The sequence below is a fragment of the Suncus etruscus genome, chromosome 5 (genome assembly GCF_024139225.1).
Source record: "Suncus etruscus isolate mSunEtr1 chromosome 5, mSunEtr1.pri.cur, whole genome shotgun sequence".
Taxonomy (NCBI): domain Eukaryota; kingdom Metazoa; phylum Chordata; class Mammalia; order Eulipotyphla; family Soricidae; genus Suncus; species Suncus etruscus.
The window spans coordinates 18,858,943-18,874,718 of NC_064852.1; the positions used below are offsets into that span (position 1 = coordinate 18,858,943).

At 57.9% G+C, this 15,776-nt stretch overlaps 1 protein-coding gene across 1 annotated transcript in view; it reads right to left on the bottom strand.

Moving 5' to 3' along the window:
• Positions 1-254: 254 nt before the first annotated feature.
• The window catches only part of RAPGEF1 (Rap guanine nucleotide exchange factor 1), a 79,356-nt gene continuing 63,834 nt past the window's right edge, over positions 255-15,776 (bottom strand). Inside the window, exons 14-28 of the mRNA XM_049774106.1 lie at positions 11,902-12,177; positions 10,752-10,841; positions 9,153-9,241; positions 8,947-9,058; positions 7,705-7,780; positions 6,462-6,546; positions 5,328-5,420; positions 4,881-5,066; positions 4,580-4,664; positions 4,381-4,475; positions 3,495-3,573; positions 2,993-3,094; positions 2,415-2,512; positions 1,973-2,101; positions 255-1,764 (exon numbers count right to left, since the gene is read on the bottom strand). Of these exons, the coding sequence (XP_049630063.1) occupies positions 1,614-1,764; positions 1,973-2,101; positions 2,415-2,512; positions 2,993-3,094; positions 3,495-3,573; positions 4,381-4,475; positions 4,580-4,664; positions 4,881-5,066; positions 5,328-5,420; positions 6,462-6,546; positions 7,705-7,780; positions 8,947-9,058; positions 9,153-9,241; positions 10,752-10,841; positions 11,902-12,177 (1,746 nt within the window). The 3' untranslated portion in view covers positions 255-1,613. The remainder of the gene's footprint in view (positions 1,765-1,972; positions 2,102-2,414; positions 2,513-2,992; positions 3,095-3,494; positions 3,574-4,380; positions 4,476-4,579; positions 4,665-4,880; positions 5,067-5,327; positions 5,421-6,461; positions 6,547-7,704; positions 7,781-8,946; positions 9,059-9,152; positions 9,242-10,751; positions 10,842-11,901; positions 12,178-15,776) is intronic.

Here is a 15,776-nt window from a genome sequence, read left to right on the forward strand (position 1 = left end):
ACAAGCAAGGCAAACGCCCTCCTTGCTGTCCTACCATTGACTCCCCCGAAAGTGGCATTTTCAGTATATTGGGGGGGTGTTTTTAGGGACCTGAAAACATGTTTTACCAGGTGGGTGGGCAGCACTGAGTGGGAAGAAAAGTTCTGGATGGCAGCTAGTGTCTCTGCCTGTTTTGTTGGGACCAGGCTGAGTGCTCCCCGAAACTAGCACTTTCTGCTCCCAGCTCCCCCAGAGACATGTGGAGGAGGCCCAGCTTTGGCTTTTGCTGTTTATTCCCCTTCTGTATAAAAGTTACACATCTCAAATTTCTGCAGAAAGGGTTGCTCTCTGCCGGGTTAGTGGGGGCATATTACAATGTAACACTGGGAAGGCCTGACAGGCCCTGAGCCTTCACGGAACCATTTCCGGTTTCAGTTTGGGTTCTGCTCCTGGCTCACCTGCTCAGACGCCATTAGCTGGGCCCCACCTGGCCTGGCTCGGCCCACAGCAGCTGCAGTGCCAATGCGGGATGGCAGCTTGCAGCCAGGAGGGGAATGGGACGTGGTCAGCAATAAGTTAAAAGACGTACGGCCCACGCCATGGCATCTTTGGGCAGCGACGCCTCACCAAGGGAGGGGCAGGGAAGGCAGAAACCGTGTTTCTCCAGGGACCCCTCTGGCCCAGCTGTCAGAACAGCCGGGTCTGGCAGAGCCCTGAAGGAAAAGGAGTGGGGGAAGCTTGAAATGGGAGGACTTGGAAAAGCAGAACTCATTAACCCCAACCCACACACAACACTGCCACACCCCAGACTCTACACACGCTCATTAAATAATAAAGTGACGCGGGGGGGGGGGGGGTCCCCAGTCCAGCAGCCACCTCTCTCTGCTTGGGCCGATGAGGGGCAGGGGAATGAGCTGTTCAGATCCAGCGAAGGGTTCCAAAGTGCCAGGTGGCATCTTCCTCCCGAACCCCACACGATTGGCCCTGAAGGCCGCAGAGCCTCTTGTATCCGATCCCGGTTCGCCCCGGCCACGTCTTGGCCCGTGGAGCCCAATCAGGTGAATCAGCGCCCCCTGCACATCCCATCTCCGATTGTCGACCTCAACAGCGAGGGACTTCAGCAGTGAGGGCAGGTCCAAGTGGGGCGGTGGCCCGAGCCCGTGGAGTGAGCGACGGGGCAGGAGCTCGCATTTAAGGCACACAGCAAGCGGAGGGGGGCCTGGCCCCGAGGCAGGAACGCACCCCCCCAGTCCCCTCACTGGGGGGCCGTGTGGGTGGTCGGGTTCTCCTCCTGCCCCCTGGGAGAAGGGACAGGTCACACCCCACCACTTCTGGGTGGGGGGGCAAGTGACACCAGCCAAGGCCGCATGTGCGCCTTCCTGAGAGCCCCAGCCCCTTTGTTGGGGGGACTCGGGGGTGCAGGCCTGTGGCCTGTTTCAGCAGGTCGGGCCCAGCAGCTGGGGCGGGGAGAGGAAGACGTGGAAGCGGAAAGAACCAAAACAAAACCACCGTCACAAACTGGCCTGGGCCGGGCTCCCGGACACGCTGTGCCCACGCGAGGGCTGCCCACCAGCCCGCCTGCTGTGCCGTGCCCGCCGTGGCTGGAGCTTTGGCGCTGTGCAGGCGCCGCCACCCTAGGTCTTCTCCTCACGATCTGTCTTCCGGCGGGTGATGTTGCGGGGCCGGATCTTGAGGGACAGCTCCCAGAGTGCCTCCTCCGCCAGGTGGTCGCTGAAGTCGTTGAAGAAGTTGATGATGTCGTCGTTCCTTCGGATGTCGTAGTGCCTGGGGGGGGGGGCACAGCAGTCAATGACACACACATAGACCTGCCCCTGACACACAAACATACACAAACACACTCTCTCACCTACCCCTGACACACACCCACTCACAACACACATGCCCAACACTCCTACCCATTCCCATATACACACATACCTACCTTTGGCACACATACAACCATCTCTAACACACACACACCCAAAACACTCACGCCTGCTGGAAGCAGCGCATGCTGTCCAGAATGTTGAACTGCTGCCAGCGCTTGGAGAAGTTGACCTTGCCATCAATGTGGTCAGGGTTGCCCAGGTGCACGAAGGTCAGATCCTGAAGGATGAGGCCCCTACGGAGAGGCCAGCTCGGTCGTGAGCACCAGGACAGGACAGGAGGGCCTGCTGACTCAGTGACCAGGAAGCAGAAGGGACCCGGAAGTGGGGGCCCACAGGGTACAGAAGGCTGGGAAAGGGCAGAGGGAGACCCGGGGAGAAGGTGCAGCCGGAGCACCTATCTGTCAGTTCTGCCCCTCGATGAGCTGACCCTGGCTGGGGTGCTGCTTGCTGTGCCCTTTTTCTGCTGAACTGGCAGGTTATGTTGGGAAGGCTGGGGGAGGGGGTCACTGAGGGGCACCGAGCATGGGTGGGCGAGGCTGGACTCACAAGTAAGGGATGCAGGGTGGGTCCACCTCCGACAGGGCCGCTCGGTAGGCGCGGAAGGACGAGGAGCTATCAATCAGGGTGCAGTACTCGGCCAGGCCCTGTGGCATTGGACAGGTGAGCGGGGCCCATTGTTTGACCTCAGCCACCCACTCAGTCCGTCCATGGTATCTACAAAGCTGGGAACCTGCTCACACTGTCAACATGGTCCAGGCCCCACCCACATGGCCCAGGCCCTGCCCATGCCACTGTCCATGAGCCTGATCCTGCCCCATTCGACCTTTCTCCTGGCCTGTCTGAGAGGCTTTTCCACTCCAGCCACCTTCTCTAAGTTGCTGATGTGTCCCTGGGCACTCCTACACTTCTAAGGGACACCCTTAGCCTGTGGGATGATGCCCAGTGTCTGGCCCTCTAGGACTCGTCTTTCCAGGGCATCCCCACCCCTCCTCAGCCCCTGTGCAGAGCCTGCAAAAGCTGGGGGTGAGGTGGGGGAAAGCCTGAGCATTGGGATTCCTGATGGGGAGCAGGGATGCAGCTGGGAAAGGCCCAGAAGGCACTGCCCTCTTCCCTCTATCGCTCACCTCTGACGTCTGCTTCTGCCACTCTAGCCTGCGGATGGGTGCAGAGTCCAGTGCAGAGAGGATGGCTAGGTAGGAGTTGAAGTTGTTCAGCTTCCGTAAGTGCTGCGGGGACAGGCGAGGTGGCAAGAGGGGTGACTTCGGGGCATAGGTGTATGTGTGTGTGCGCGCACGCATGTGCGTGTGTTCAGCTTCAAGATATGGGAGTGTGTGTGTGTGGTGGGGATAGGCGAGGTGGCAAGATGAGTGACTTCGGGGTATAGGTGTGTGTGTGGCAAGATATGAGTGTGTGTGTGTGTGTGTGTGTGTGGCAAGAGGGGTGACTGCGTGTGTGTGTGTGTGTGTGTGTGTGGTGGGGGATAGGTGAGGTGGCAAGATGGGTGACTTGGGGTATAGGTGTGTGTGTGTGTGTGTATGTGTGTGTGTATGTGTGTGTGTCGGGGATAGGCGAGGTGGCAAGATGGGTGACTTCGGGGTATAGGTGTGTGTGTGTACAAACGCTCACCTTCATGATCTTGATGAATTTCAAAAGCAGCCTCTCCCGGTCCTGGGCTTTCTCTTGCAGCATGATGATGGAGCGGACCCTGTGGGCAGGAAGGGCAGGTGGGCTGAATCCTGGCCAGGGACCCTCAGACCACCTGGGCCAGGTAGAGGCTGCCAGCACTGGGGGCATCTGAGGCCTTGAGCCGGGAACAGCAGGGCTTTGCTGTGCCTGTGAGCCCAAGCTCCAGGCTAGAGACTCAGGAGTAGAACACGGAGAGCTCAAGCCAGGTGTGAGGGTAGTGGGAGGTGATTCTAAAAATGGGCCGTGCCCAGGTCCGGACTCCTGGTTCCCACCAGGTCTGTGCCCTCTTATCTCCCAAGGAGGTGCGGACCTCCCTGCACTGGTCTACTACTGTCCTATTGATGGGCACAATAGGACGGGCCCCCAGGCTGTACCCAAGGGAGGGATGGAAATTGGGGGGGGGGGGGCAGGTGTTGGCTACAGGTATGGGGAGGGAGGTGAGGGCTGAGAACTCAGCCCTGGTCTGGGGTCTGAGGTTACAGGTTCTTTCGAATCACACACATTGCAGCGACTCTCTGGCCTGCAGTGTGGCCCCGAAATTCTAATTCTGCTCAGGGCCTTACATGTGCTTCACCATCTGAGCCCTATCCCTCACCAGCCCAGTCTACTTTGTTTTTGATTTTGGGGCCACAGCCAGTAGCTGTGGTAGTTCAGGTATTACTGTGACAACCATGTGGCTAACTTTGGGGACCATAAACAGTGCCAGGTACCAAACAGGGGCTGGCCACAAGCAAGATCAGGGACTTCCCGCTGCACCATCTCTCTGTCCCACCTGTATGGTCGGACACACCCAGGCCGTGGGGCACTGGTGGCAGCAGAGCCTCACCAGTAGGACATGTTGTTGAAGTGCTCCGTGAACTGGGTCAGGTTGGGGCTCTTCTCCTCGTTTTGTTCCTTGGCCCACAGCAAAACCTCAGGGATCTGAGAAAGAAGCAGAGTGGATGGGACTGGAGTCCCTTGGGGCCGCTCACAGAACCCCCATGCCCGGCCCAACCCAGTCCGGCCCTACCTCAGCCCAGCCCTACCTCAATCTTATAGAAGAGCTCAGAGTCCAGGAGCGTGAGCTGTTCTGCAATCTCATGGCTGTGGAAGTCATGCAAGGTCCCTGGCCTGGAATACATTCATGGGCCACAGAGGGAAATGAGATCGGGGCTCCTATGTCCACCTATCAAGGGAACAGTCCAAGGGCCTGCCTCCCCAGAAGTGCCATAAGCTGCTGCCCAGCCCAGAGAATAGTGGAGAGGTGGGTAGAGACCCAGGAGAGGGACAACTGACATGGGCTGAGTAGGGCCCTAGACAAGCGCGGGTGGGATGGCAGAGGCTCACCGGGCTGCCACACCCCTGGCTGCCAGGGGCTGGTCAGAGTTGGCGCATCTGAGCAGCTTCTTCTGCTCCACCTTGTCCAGGATGTTCTTCCGGAGCACACGGGCCAGGCTGAGCTCCCCGCTGCACACCAGCCGGAAGACCAGCTCCATCAACAACTTCAAGATCTCCTCGGTCAACTCCACAAGACTAGGGGGCACGGGGTGAGGTTAGAGTTAGGGTAAGGGTGGGGCACGGGGCACACACCCCCATTCCCCAGTAAGGATCCTTTGTGGAAGGGAGATGGCCAGCCATACACAGGGGGAAGAATATTCTGGAAGGCTGGGGTACTGGCCCTCTTTGAAGACGGGAGCCCCCAGGTCCCAGGGTAGGAGATCGGTCAGTTACGGGCCTATGTTGGGGACTGAGGGGGTGTCAGATGTGAGGGCGCAGGCTGGAGGAAGAACTTACCAGAGCTCGTCCACCACACGCACCAGCACGAAGAACGTGTTTTTGCTCACACGCTTCTTGAAGGTGTCGGCAAAGGCAGAGAACTTCTCATAGGTGGGGGAGGCAGTTAAGGAATCCTCAAGAGAGGGCGGCAGGTGAGCCAATGCTGGAGCCTACCAGAGCTGTGGGCACCCAGGGCCATGGAGACCTCTTCTCGCAGGCCGGAGACTGCAGGTCCCCACACGGAGCAAGCAGGTGTGCCTTCTTGGGCGAGATCTCATGTCTCCCCTCAAAACTTCAGGGGACCCCGCTCTCCTCTCTTGGGTCAGGACATTTCTCACCGTCCCTACCCCATTCATGTCTCTGGCTGCCTCTGATGGTGACCACAGGGGTGCAGGAGGAAGTCACTTGCTTGTGATAGTCTCCAGGGCTTATACCAACAACCACACCCTAGCCATGTTGGGTAGCTGAGCAGGAATGGGGTGGCTGCAGGGCCCTGAGCACCTGCTTTTCTGCCACCAGACATGGGATCTCTGCTTTCTTAGGGCCAATGACAGGTGTCAGGTCTGTCATTCAGAACACAGGAACAGCAGGGGCTCAGCTGGCTGCAGGGCTCGACATCAGAAAGTGGGAGTGAGGGAAGCCATGGGGATCCATAAGGATGGATCACATAATTGTGCTGCTGAGGGCGAGCCACACAGCCTGAGGGGCTGTGAGGTGAAGGGGAAGGAGGAGAGATTTGGTTTACTCCTGCCTACGGTGTCAGCAGCTTGGGGTTAGCCCAAGAAAGAAGACAATGGGCGTCCTTCCTTGGTCACCCAAAGCTACCAGTCACTCCCATCTGCACAGGCTGGCTCTGTTCACTGCAGGCTTTTTGTCCTATGCTTCTTTGAGTCTGACTCCTTGTGCTCCAGGTGTCCCCTGACAGCACCCCACACCCTTCCTTCTTGGGACATGTCAACTCTTCTTTCTCCAAAGTTGGCAACAATCAGACATTAAGCAACACTCCACATGCTGGGGAGAGACTGTCCTGCTCAGGATGGCCACATGGCCCTGTATCAGGTGGAATGGCCCTTCTTCCCTTGGGCTCTAGAAAGCTCTGGAAGGTTCTGGAAGGTTCTGTGGGGGTGCACAGCAGAAAGCAGGGAAGGATATCGATACTGCAGCTTCTTGATGAGCTCCTCAGGGGTGATGAAGGTCCGATAGGTGGTCAGGAAGGCCTCACAATACAGCACCAAGTCTGGAGGGGAAGCAGACAACAAGGCCGAAGCATGAACCCTCAGACAGGACTGCTGGCCTCATGTCTTGGGTCCAGAGAGAGACAAGATTTTCCTGAGGCCTTCACATGTGTGGCACCATGTGCCAGGCTGAAGGGCAGAGTTGGGCAATTCTGCAAGAGGTTGGGGAAGCTCCTGTGGGTGGGTAGAATCCGAGGGTTGGGGGCTCCCGCAGGTCCCCTTTTCCTCCTGGAGGGCCTGGTTTTGGCTCCTTTTCTTTCCGAATCATGGTGGCCAGTTCATTTGCTACTGTGGGGCTGCTGTCCCAGAGGAAGGAGTGAATGTCCAGATGGCGCCTGCTCCCCAAGACAGATGCTGGGCTGGGCCTGACTGCCCTGGCTCCCGAGACTGCCCTCCCCCTCTTCATCCCCTTAGTTAAGCACTCAGGCTCTCTGGGACACCACTTGGCACTCAGCCTGCCCCTGGACCCAACATAGCACATTCTGGAACTTGGTGGGCTCTGCTTTGCACTCGCCCCAGGCCTGAGAATGGAGCCTCGGAATCTTCCCTTGGCATCAGCCAGAGGAAGCCAGTGGGCAGCAGTGCCTGGAAGATTCCAGAACTTCCCGCCTACTGGGCACTGTCAGCCTTGGCTACAGCTGGCTGTGCCTGCCCAGAGTTCCTGTGGCCAGGGCAGCTCTGCACCAGCCCGCTGCTGTGGCACTATGGTCAGAGGGCCTGTCAGAAGTGGCATGGTACCTTCCTTAGCACGGTGCTGCTAGTTGCCAGGCAGTTGCCCGCTCACTGCTGGGTATAGGAAGACGCCAGGGGTAATAGTGCTCAAACTGGGGAAACTGTTTCTAACCTCTCCAATGTTTGAGCAAAAGTAAATATTATTCTTGCACATCCTGCGTGACTCAGATCCCCAACTGGGTTCTGTGTGATATCCTCAGGGACAGGGACGGCAGCTTCCAGAGTAGAAGTTTCGAGGGGTCACCAGGGCAAAGGGCTGACGGGGGTAGGGCAAGGTAAGTGGTTCAGGGACAAGTCACGCCATCCATCAGAAAGGTTCTACACAGGAGATACCAGGCAGAGTGGGCCTTGGGGGTATATAGAGTCCAAGGGGAGACCTCCACAGGGTCCTGTCAGGAGTGGGGATCCCACTGCCCAGGAGCACATACCTTTCCTGTCCGTCTCAGTAGCGTGTACCAGCAGGATATCCCCTGAGCCGCCTCGGACATCAGGACCGTCATCCCCCTGCAGTGACAAGGGAATGAGGCTGAGCACAGCTGTGCTGTGGGGCTGTGAGGCTGTATAGTCATCCTGTGCCCTCTGCTCTGCCCAGGCAGGGCTCCTGGGGGGCTGTCTCTCCAGCCCCCCAACCCCTCCGGACATCTCTAGCTCATGGTCCAAACAGACACCTGCTCCAGCTCAGAGATGGTGGCATATGGGGCTGCCCAGGACCCCAAGACCCATCAGTCTGAGGACACAGTTGTAACATTCAACACGTGCCTGTTCTCTTCACCAAGTGGGTGGAGAAAGGGCACCCTAAGTTTCCCCAGCCGCTGCCAGACAGGCTGAGTGGTACAGGACTCCGCCAAGGATGCCTGGTGAGTAAGGAAGTCTGCTGCCCACAGGCTAACAGGGCAGCCCTGAGGCCTCCTGACAGGCTCAGGAGTTGCAGGCTCAGTTACTTTTGGCCCAGCTGTCAGCTGTGAGCAGAGATGTCAGCCTGGGCGGGCCCCAGAAAGGGAAAGCACCATCCCGGGTGCAGCCCGCCATAGTACACAGTTCTGGTTCTGAGGTGCTCCCCCTTGAAGCTCCCGTGGGTCTCAGGTACCAGCTTCAGGGGGCCGGGGAAGCACTACCTTCTAGAAGGAATTATGAGTCTGGCGGCAAAAGGCCTTCACCCTGCCACTCTGCAGGGCATCTGGTGCCCATGTGGGGCCCCGCCTTGCTAGCAGGCATCTGTGTGCCAACTCCAGTGATTGAGCTGCTCTCAGGCCCAGCTCTGCCTGGCTAAGTTCAGGGTGGGGCAGTCATGGGCCAGGCGGCAGCATCATCTTCATCAGTGGGTGCTGCCCTGCTCAGACCGGGATTCTAGCTGTGCTCTGAGCCATGACTAGGTGATGGGAAATTTCACTGCACCCGGGCACGTGGGCACGTATGCACGTACACACAAACATGTTTGTAGGTCCTCTGCGCGCGCGCGCGCACACACACACACACACACACACACACACACTCACGTGTGTAGGTCCTCTGCACTGCTGCCTGGTAGGGCCCTGCTATGAAGGTGCCAGAGTATGACAGGTCTCCCACCCCCAGAAGTCACGGGTTCTTCAGGGCCAGCCTGGGCCAGACATGCAGACCAGTGCCCACCCCACGGGGCCTCTTTCCTCAGAGGCCTGTGAAACACTTGCCTCCTGCTTGAGCGTCAGCCTGGCCATGATCTCACTGTGGTCGATGAGGGACAACTCGTCCACTTCCTCCTCCGACTGCGCTGACTCAGCGGCCTCTGGGGATGATGGCAGCCTGTGGAGAGGCACAGCACATAGTTCGTGTGGGACATAGCATGCAGGCCTGGCCCCAGGGCTGCTACGTGGAGGAGTCACTCTCACCCCCTTACCTTTCCCCGCCATCTCTGTTCTCTGTCCCGGAGGCACCGCTGGCCGATGAGGAGCCTCGGGGGTGTCCGTCTCTCATGGCCGGAGACTCCTGAAAGGACAATCAGGGCTGGTGTGTGACAGGCCCCACGTGGCTCGTCTGACTTCCCAGCATGGCGGCCTTTAGCGGCCTCTGTGGGAAGGCCCTGGGGCTCTGTTCAGCTCAGCACTGCCTGTCACTATCACAAAAGGATGTATTGGTCCTTATCATCTGCCAGGGGCACCTGCATGGAGCCAGCCAGTACCTTCCAGAGAGCATCTGCCATGCCCTACCTGGGGCAGCACACACACAAGCAGCCTCTCTGGCAGTGCCCAGGAGCTGGCATCACTATGTCCTTCTATGCACAAAGCAATGAACTGGCGGGGGGAAGGCCCACTCCAAACCACACAGCTAGCAAGAGCCTGACCTTGAACCTGGCTGTCTTGCTCCAGCATTCCCTTGACCACCGGGGCCATGGAAGCCCAGGGTCACCCACGCCAGCTCCCTTGTCAACAGCCACCATTTCCTGGGAGTTGTACTTGGACATATCTGTCAATTTGTTTCTATTTTGGGGCAACACCCGGTGGTGCTCAGGGGTTACTCTTGGCTTTGCACTCAGGAATTACTCCTGGTAGTGCTCAAGGAACCATATTATGCCGAGGATCAAACCCAGTTTGGCCCTGTGCCCTCCCCATTGTTCTATCTCTCTGGCCCAGGAGGCACAGTTTGTCCCCAAGGCTACAGAGAAGGGGGTGGGATGAACACCACCCCCCAGCTACTGAAAAGAGAAATGGTGGGGGGCTCGGGTAGCAGCAGGGCTGCAGTCAGCAGAGGGGATGGGAGGCCTGAGCAATGAGGGGTTAGCCAAGCTCTCATGACTGGGGGGGGGGGGCAATGTTGGACAATGTTCTAGGCCCAAATGGAGCTTGTCTTTGGTGACACGGAGATTCCTGGGTCCCTCAAAGGTCGATGGTTTCTGGCCAATTCTGGCAGTTCTCAGGGCCTTATACCTGCTCAGTCAGTGCATGAGTGACGGTGCTCATGGGATTAAGGCGGTGTACTCTAGGCTGACCTAGTCTGAGTTCATCTGATGGCAATGACCACCCTCTTAACGAGCCACTCCTAAGTGGATGCCAGGGAGGACTGAGTTCTTGGTCTGGCCCTGGGGATGGCCTTGCTTGCACAATGGCCGCTTGGGAGAAGGGGGCTTGGCGGAACACAGGGTCAATGTGGGTAGAGTGGAAGGGAGAAGAGTGTGCGTGGGTGTGGCTGGGCTGCCTGCCTGACTTTCCTGGGGTGTCCCCCCCCCCCCCCCCCCGGCCACCACCTAGCCGACAACAAACTGGGAGAAACACCTTAGGCCCTGAATGCAAGCTCAAGGCCAAGCCAGGCTGCTCCCTAGATCTGCCAGGCACAAGGCGAGTCCCCCAGGATGGGAGCCCAGACGGGGAATTATGGTACATGGCAACCCCCTGGAACTCAGCTGGCTCCGGCAATTCTGCGGGTCTGGCAACTCAAGCAGAAGCAGCGTGGCAGTGCCCGCCTGCCAGGCCAGGTGTCATGGCCAGCGGTGGCTACTTACACCCCAAGGGCCGGCCGGCTCCTCACCGCTGTGGCCTGAGGAGAGACCAACGTAGTCCCCCTCCCCAGTGTCCTCACCAGCATGGCCACCCTGAGGAGACAGGTGGGAGGGAGGCCCGGGTGAGTGGCCTCAAACTCAAATCCACCCTGGGACACACATGCTCTCAGGATGCCATGCAAAGTATCTGGGGGGCACCAATACCCTCCAACTCTGCTGCTGTGGGAGTTGGGGAGTCTGGTGCAGAGGAAGCCCCATGGGGTCATCTTGGCATGCCCGAGTCAGGCCTCACCGACCTGTGTCTCTGCCCATATGTGACATGTCCACAAGACAAGCTGGGTGCCCTGTGACCAGGCAAGTCAGGAAGTCACCAGAGAGGAGGTGACCTGTCCTCCATTCACACCATTAAAGGCACCTCCTGTCCTGCGGATGGCCACACAGGGGAAAGAGAGGTGTGGCCCTCAGCTGCCAGTTCAATCCTGACACTCAGAAAGGCACAACTTTTCACCTTAGCTGATGAAATGGTCCTCTCGGAGAACACAGCATTTTCTACCTCAGCTAACGCAAGGATCATAGAGAACATGCAGCTCCTCAGTCCATGCACGGTCACTCACAGGGAGCAAACAATCAGCACTTCCAACCTCAAGAAACAAGGCCCTCAACCCACACGTGGGCACCCACAGAACACGGGCACTTTCCACCTCAACTAATCCCGTGGCTCTCAAACCACACACAGATGCGTCCCTCAATCCACACACTGGAAATGACCCTTCTATCCACACAGGAAACGGTCCTCAATCCACATGTGGATACCCTCAGAGAACAGGCAGCATTTTCTACACCAGCTAATCACGTGGTCCTCACCCCACGGACAGAAGTAGCCCCTCAGTCCATGCACAGAAGCGGCCCTCCATCCATGCACAGATTTTGACCTCCAATCTGCTCATGGATGTGACCCTCCATCCACACAGGAACTGGCCCCCAGTCCACAGGTGGACACCCAGAGAACACAGACCCCTTTCCACCTCAGCTCATCTCATGGCCCTCACCCCATGCGTTTCACATAGGGACAGCCACATTTCCGGGTGCTGGAGACGAAGGCCCAGCCCAGGGCACTGCAGCCCGCGGGGAGAGGGCAGCGCTGGGTTCTCACCGGAGGCGGCAGGGGCGAGGCAGTGGGAGAGGTTTCGGGAGCACGGCAGGCAGCGTTCCCGGGAAAGGTGCTCTCCTGAGAAGCCGAGAGAGGCCCGTCCACGGTGCTGGAGGACAGGCCGGCCGCAGTGGGCCCCTCTAAGTCAGAGCTCTGAGACTGGTGGACAGGAGGGAAGTGTGGAGAGGAGGAGGAGGAGGTAGGTGGCAGGAAAGGCTGCCCGGAAGCCTGGCTTGGCGGCACGAAGCCCTGTGAGTAGGACCTGAGCACGGACTTGTGCTGCAGAGTCGGAGACACACAGAGAGGGCAGGGTGGGAGGAGCACACAGAGGGGTCAGGCGGAGGAGGACACAGACAAGAGAAAAAGCCATTAGCAGGGCACCAGTGGCTCCGAGTCTGTCCATTTGGGCCGGGCCTGCGCCCCCCACCCTGCCTTGGCCTACCTTGATGGCCTGAGGAAGGGGAGTGGCTGGCCACTGTGTGCAGGCACGGGAGGCTACAGTTCCCCTTGACCCAGGATCTCCCACCCCGAGCCTCTCACCATCCAGCCCAGTAAGTATTCATTTGCTGTGTTATGGCTACCAGCTGGTTTCCTCCCTGAAAAGTCCCCCAATTCAGTCCTCGAAGTACTGGCAGAAAGGGGTGACTTGGGGGGGCACAAGCTCTGCCAGGCCCCACCCTCCAGGCTGCTTCGTCTTTCCTCCCCGAACGAGGAAGAGACAGGGGTGCCCCATACCAGAGGCTGTACCGCATCCCAGGAAAGCCCAGGGCTGACTGTCATACAATGGTGAGTGTCTGTGCTCCCCAGATCTGCCAGGACTCCCCAGGCCTGTGTTCTAGAGCTTGTGGGGCACAAGAACAGGGGCTCTAAGCCCAGTGCCCCATCTGCACAGAACTGCCTGAGAGCTGCCTGCTGTCCTGGGTAAGGGCTCTGAGAAGCCAGTGTATATGTGTGTAGAAACACGTCGAAGCTCCTGTCCAAACTCACCTTATCCTGCCTCCCCACAGACTCGGAGAAGTGGGGTGTGAGGAGCCAGAGCAAATGCACAGAGGCAAGGCGTTTGCCTTGCAAGTGACAGACCCAGGACTGACCCGGATTTCTGGCATCCCATATGGTCCCCCGAGCCTGCCAGGAACTATTTCTGAGTGCAAAGTCAAAGTAACCCCTGAGCGCCACCAGGTGTGGTCCAAAAAACAAAAAACAAAACAAAAAGTGGGGTGCAAGCATAGAGGGCACTCATTTCAGCCTAGGATTGATGATCAAACCCACAGGGCCCATAAAGGGAGGTCAGCCTTACTTAGATCCTAGAAAAGGTTTACAACATGGCACCTGAATATGGACCAAGAACCACACAAGAAAATAGTCCCTCTCTAGCCAGGCCCCTCACTACCTGCTCAGGGCTTGGGGCTTTGACTATCCTGCCCTCGAGCTTCACTTTACATTTCAGTTCCTTTGGACTCGCTAACCCAAGGCTAGGAGGATACATGCAGATGACAGGGGTTCCAGGGATGGACAGTGTTGTGTATGTAAATATTTTGGGGGATTACTATGTTGCTCACCCTAATCTGATTAGGTGATTGTGCCCTACCCTAGGGTGTGACCTGGCATTCTGCCCCCACCCTAGGGTAGGACCTGATTCTGCTTCCACCATTGGTTGGTATCTGATCCCACCATTGGGTGGGACCTGACTCTGGACTATAAGAGCAAGGGTCTGTGGAAGGCGAGAGGCTTTTTGCTGGCTGGAACTGAATCGGAGTCTTTGGACTTCAGTTTTGTCCATCCGAATAAAGCAAATATTTCCACGAGCCTGATTGTCTGCGAGCTGTTTACCCGCCGTTTCACCTCAGAACCGTGGGCTAGACAGGGTGGCAGACACGTGCTCCGAGCTGGAAGAAAAGGGCCTCATTCTCCATCCCTCCATCAGTCAACCTCTTCAGGGGCTGTCCTGCTACAGACAGATGGTTCAGGCCAGGCAGGCCAGGAAAGCAGCTGAAGGGGATCCCTGCCCTGACATGCTCCTCAATCACTCTCTCTCTCTTTTTTTTTTTTTTGAGGGGGGGTCACATCTGGTGATGCTCCTGGCTATGTGCTCAGAAATCACTCCTGGCTTTGGGGGACCATATGGGACACTGGGGGATCGAACCAAGGTCTGTCCTAGGCTAGCGCGGGCAAAGCAGAAGCCTTACCCCTTGCGCCATCGCTCCAGCCTCTATGCTCCCCAATCTTGCCTACAAACAGACCTGGTTTGTACTTTAAACATCTCCCAGTCCTGGAGGCTTCTGAGGCCCTAAAGCTGTCCTTCTGGACACCCTGTACAAGTTCAAGTTTAAGCACACGAAGGATGTAAGAGCAGGTGGCAGGCTGGGAAACTTGTTGTCTGGCTGTTTAGGACTCCCAGTACTCAACAAGGCCCATGGCCGGGCCCTGATTTCTAGGTGCCAACTGAGCACAACTATGGGCTGACAGGCTACTTCAGGGAGATGCAGGTCCCCACCCTTACTACTCCCAACGGCCTGAGGGTGTCAGGCAGTAGGCCAGGGCACGCGCAGGCTGGGTCAGGAGAAAGGCAGGAGGCTCAGGACAAAGCCTGCCTGCCCCGCCCTCCCGTGGCTGAGATCACCCTGGCATTCATGCTGTGCAGTCCTGCCTGGGGAGAGCCAAGCTAGAACAAGCACCTCCAGGGCGGGGCGCTGCATTGTGGGGGGCCGCCCCCTTTCCTGTGGTCACATTCCCATCCCCTTTTCAACAAGCTCCATCTGCAGGCCTTGAAGAAGGGACTGACTCATCTGGGCAGATGCCACAGCCTGAAGGTTGTTTTTAAGACCTGGCGGGTGCCTGCTGGTGCCTCTGGGCACCGAGAATGGTTATTTATAGGCAGAAAAGCAGAGGGGTGCTCTCCCTGTATGTATCTCTGGCACTCACCATAGGCAGGTAGGTAGGTTGGAGCTAAGCTCAGGGCCAGAAAGATCTGAGGGCCAGGAAGGCTCTACGGGAAAGGGGCTCTGGAATGATGTGGAGGGGGCACAGCAGGTGCCTTTCAGGGGCAGCGAGCAGAGGGTGAGCCCAGAGTGGAGATACAAAGACACAGGGCCATGAGGTTCTCTTTCCTGGTGAGAGCCGGATCAAGAGCTCCAGTCTCCACAATATACATATGGGACCACACCAGTAGGCCTGTGAGGTGCAGGGAGCAGGGGCCATGTTTTCCCTGTGTGCCATCCCCCTTCACCCAGTCCTGAGCCACCCTGCATTGTTAAGATTTATCTCAGGAGAGCTGAGCCATCGGGGTGGTGCCGGCAGGGAAGTGGATCCTTGGATGGAAAATTCCAGCTTCTGTCAGAGGAGACATTCTGCTCACCAGATTTGTGGATTATCGGGGAGGCCAGGGGTCCCAGAGCTGTGGACTCAGCTTGCATATGGGGCCCCAACGGCTCTTGCACTCAATGCCAGGGAGTACGCACTGGGCCGTGGTGGGGAAACAGAGTCAGGGCAAATGCAGGGACACCCCCTCCTAGGGAGGGACAGACACTGTCAGGGCGAGGGCAGTCCCATGCCCATGACCTCAAAGGCTCTGCCATGTCACTGAGCCAACAGCTGTGGGACAGCTGGTCAACAGACCCTAGTACCAAGTCATCTTGGGAGAAACACAGCACTCAAGGACAGTTTTGTGGGCCTCCCGTGGTTCTATCTATGGGGAATTGTGGGACGTTCAACCCAGATGGGCCCAGGATTGTGACATTCAACTAAATGGAATGCCCAGTTCACATGCCTGGGGAGGAAGCAAAACTCTAAAGGCCTTAGCCAGGGGGGCATGGCCGTCAGGTCACACTCTTTTGTAACTTTGTCAGCTAAAGGGAAGGCTCCTTTATTGTTTGTTAGGT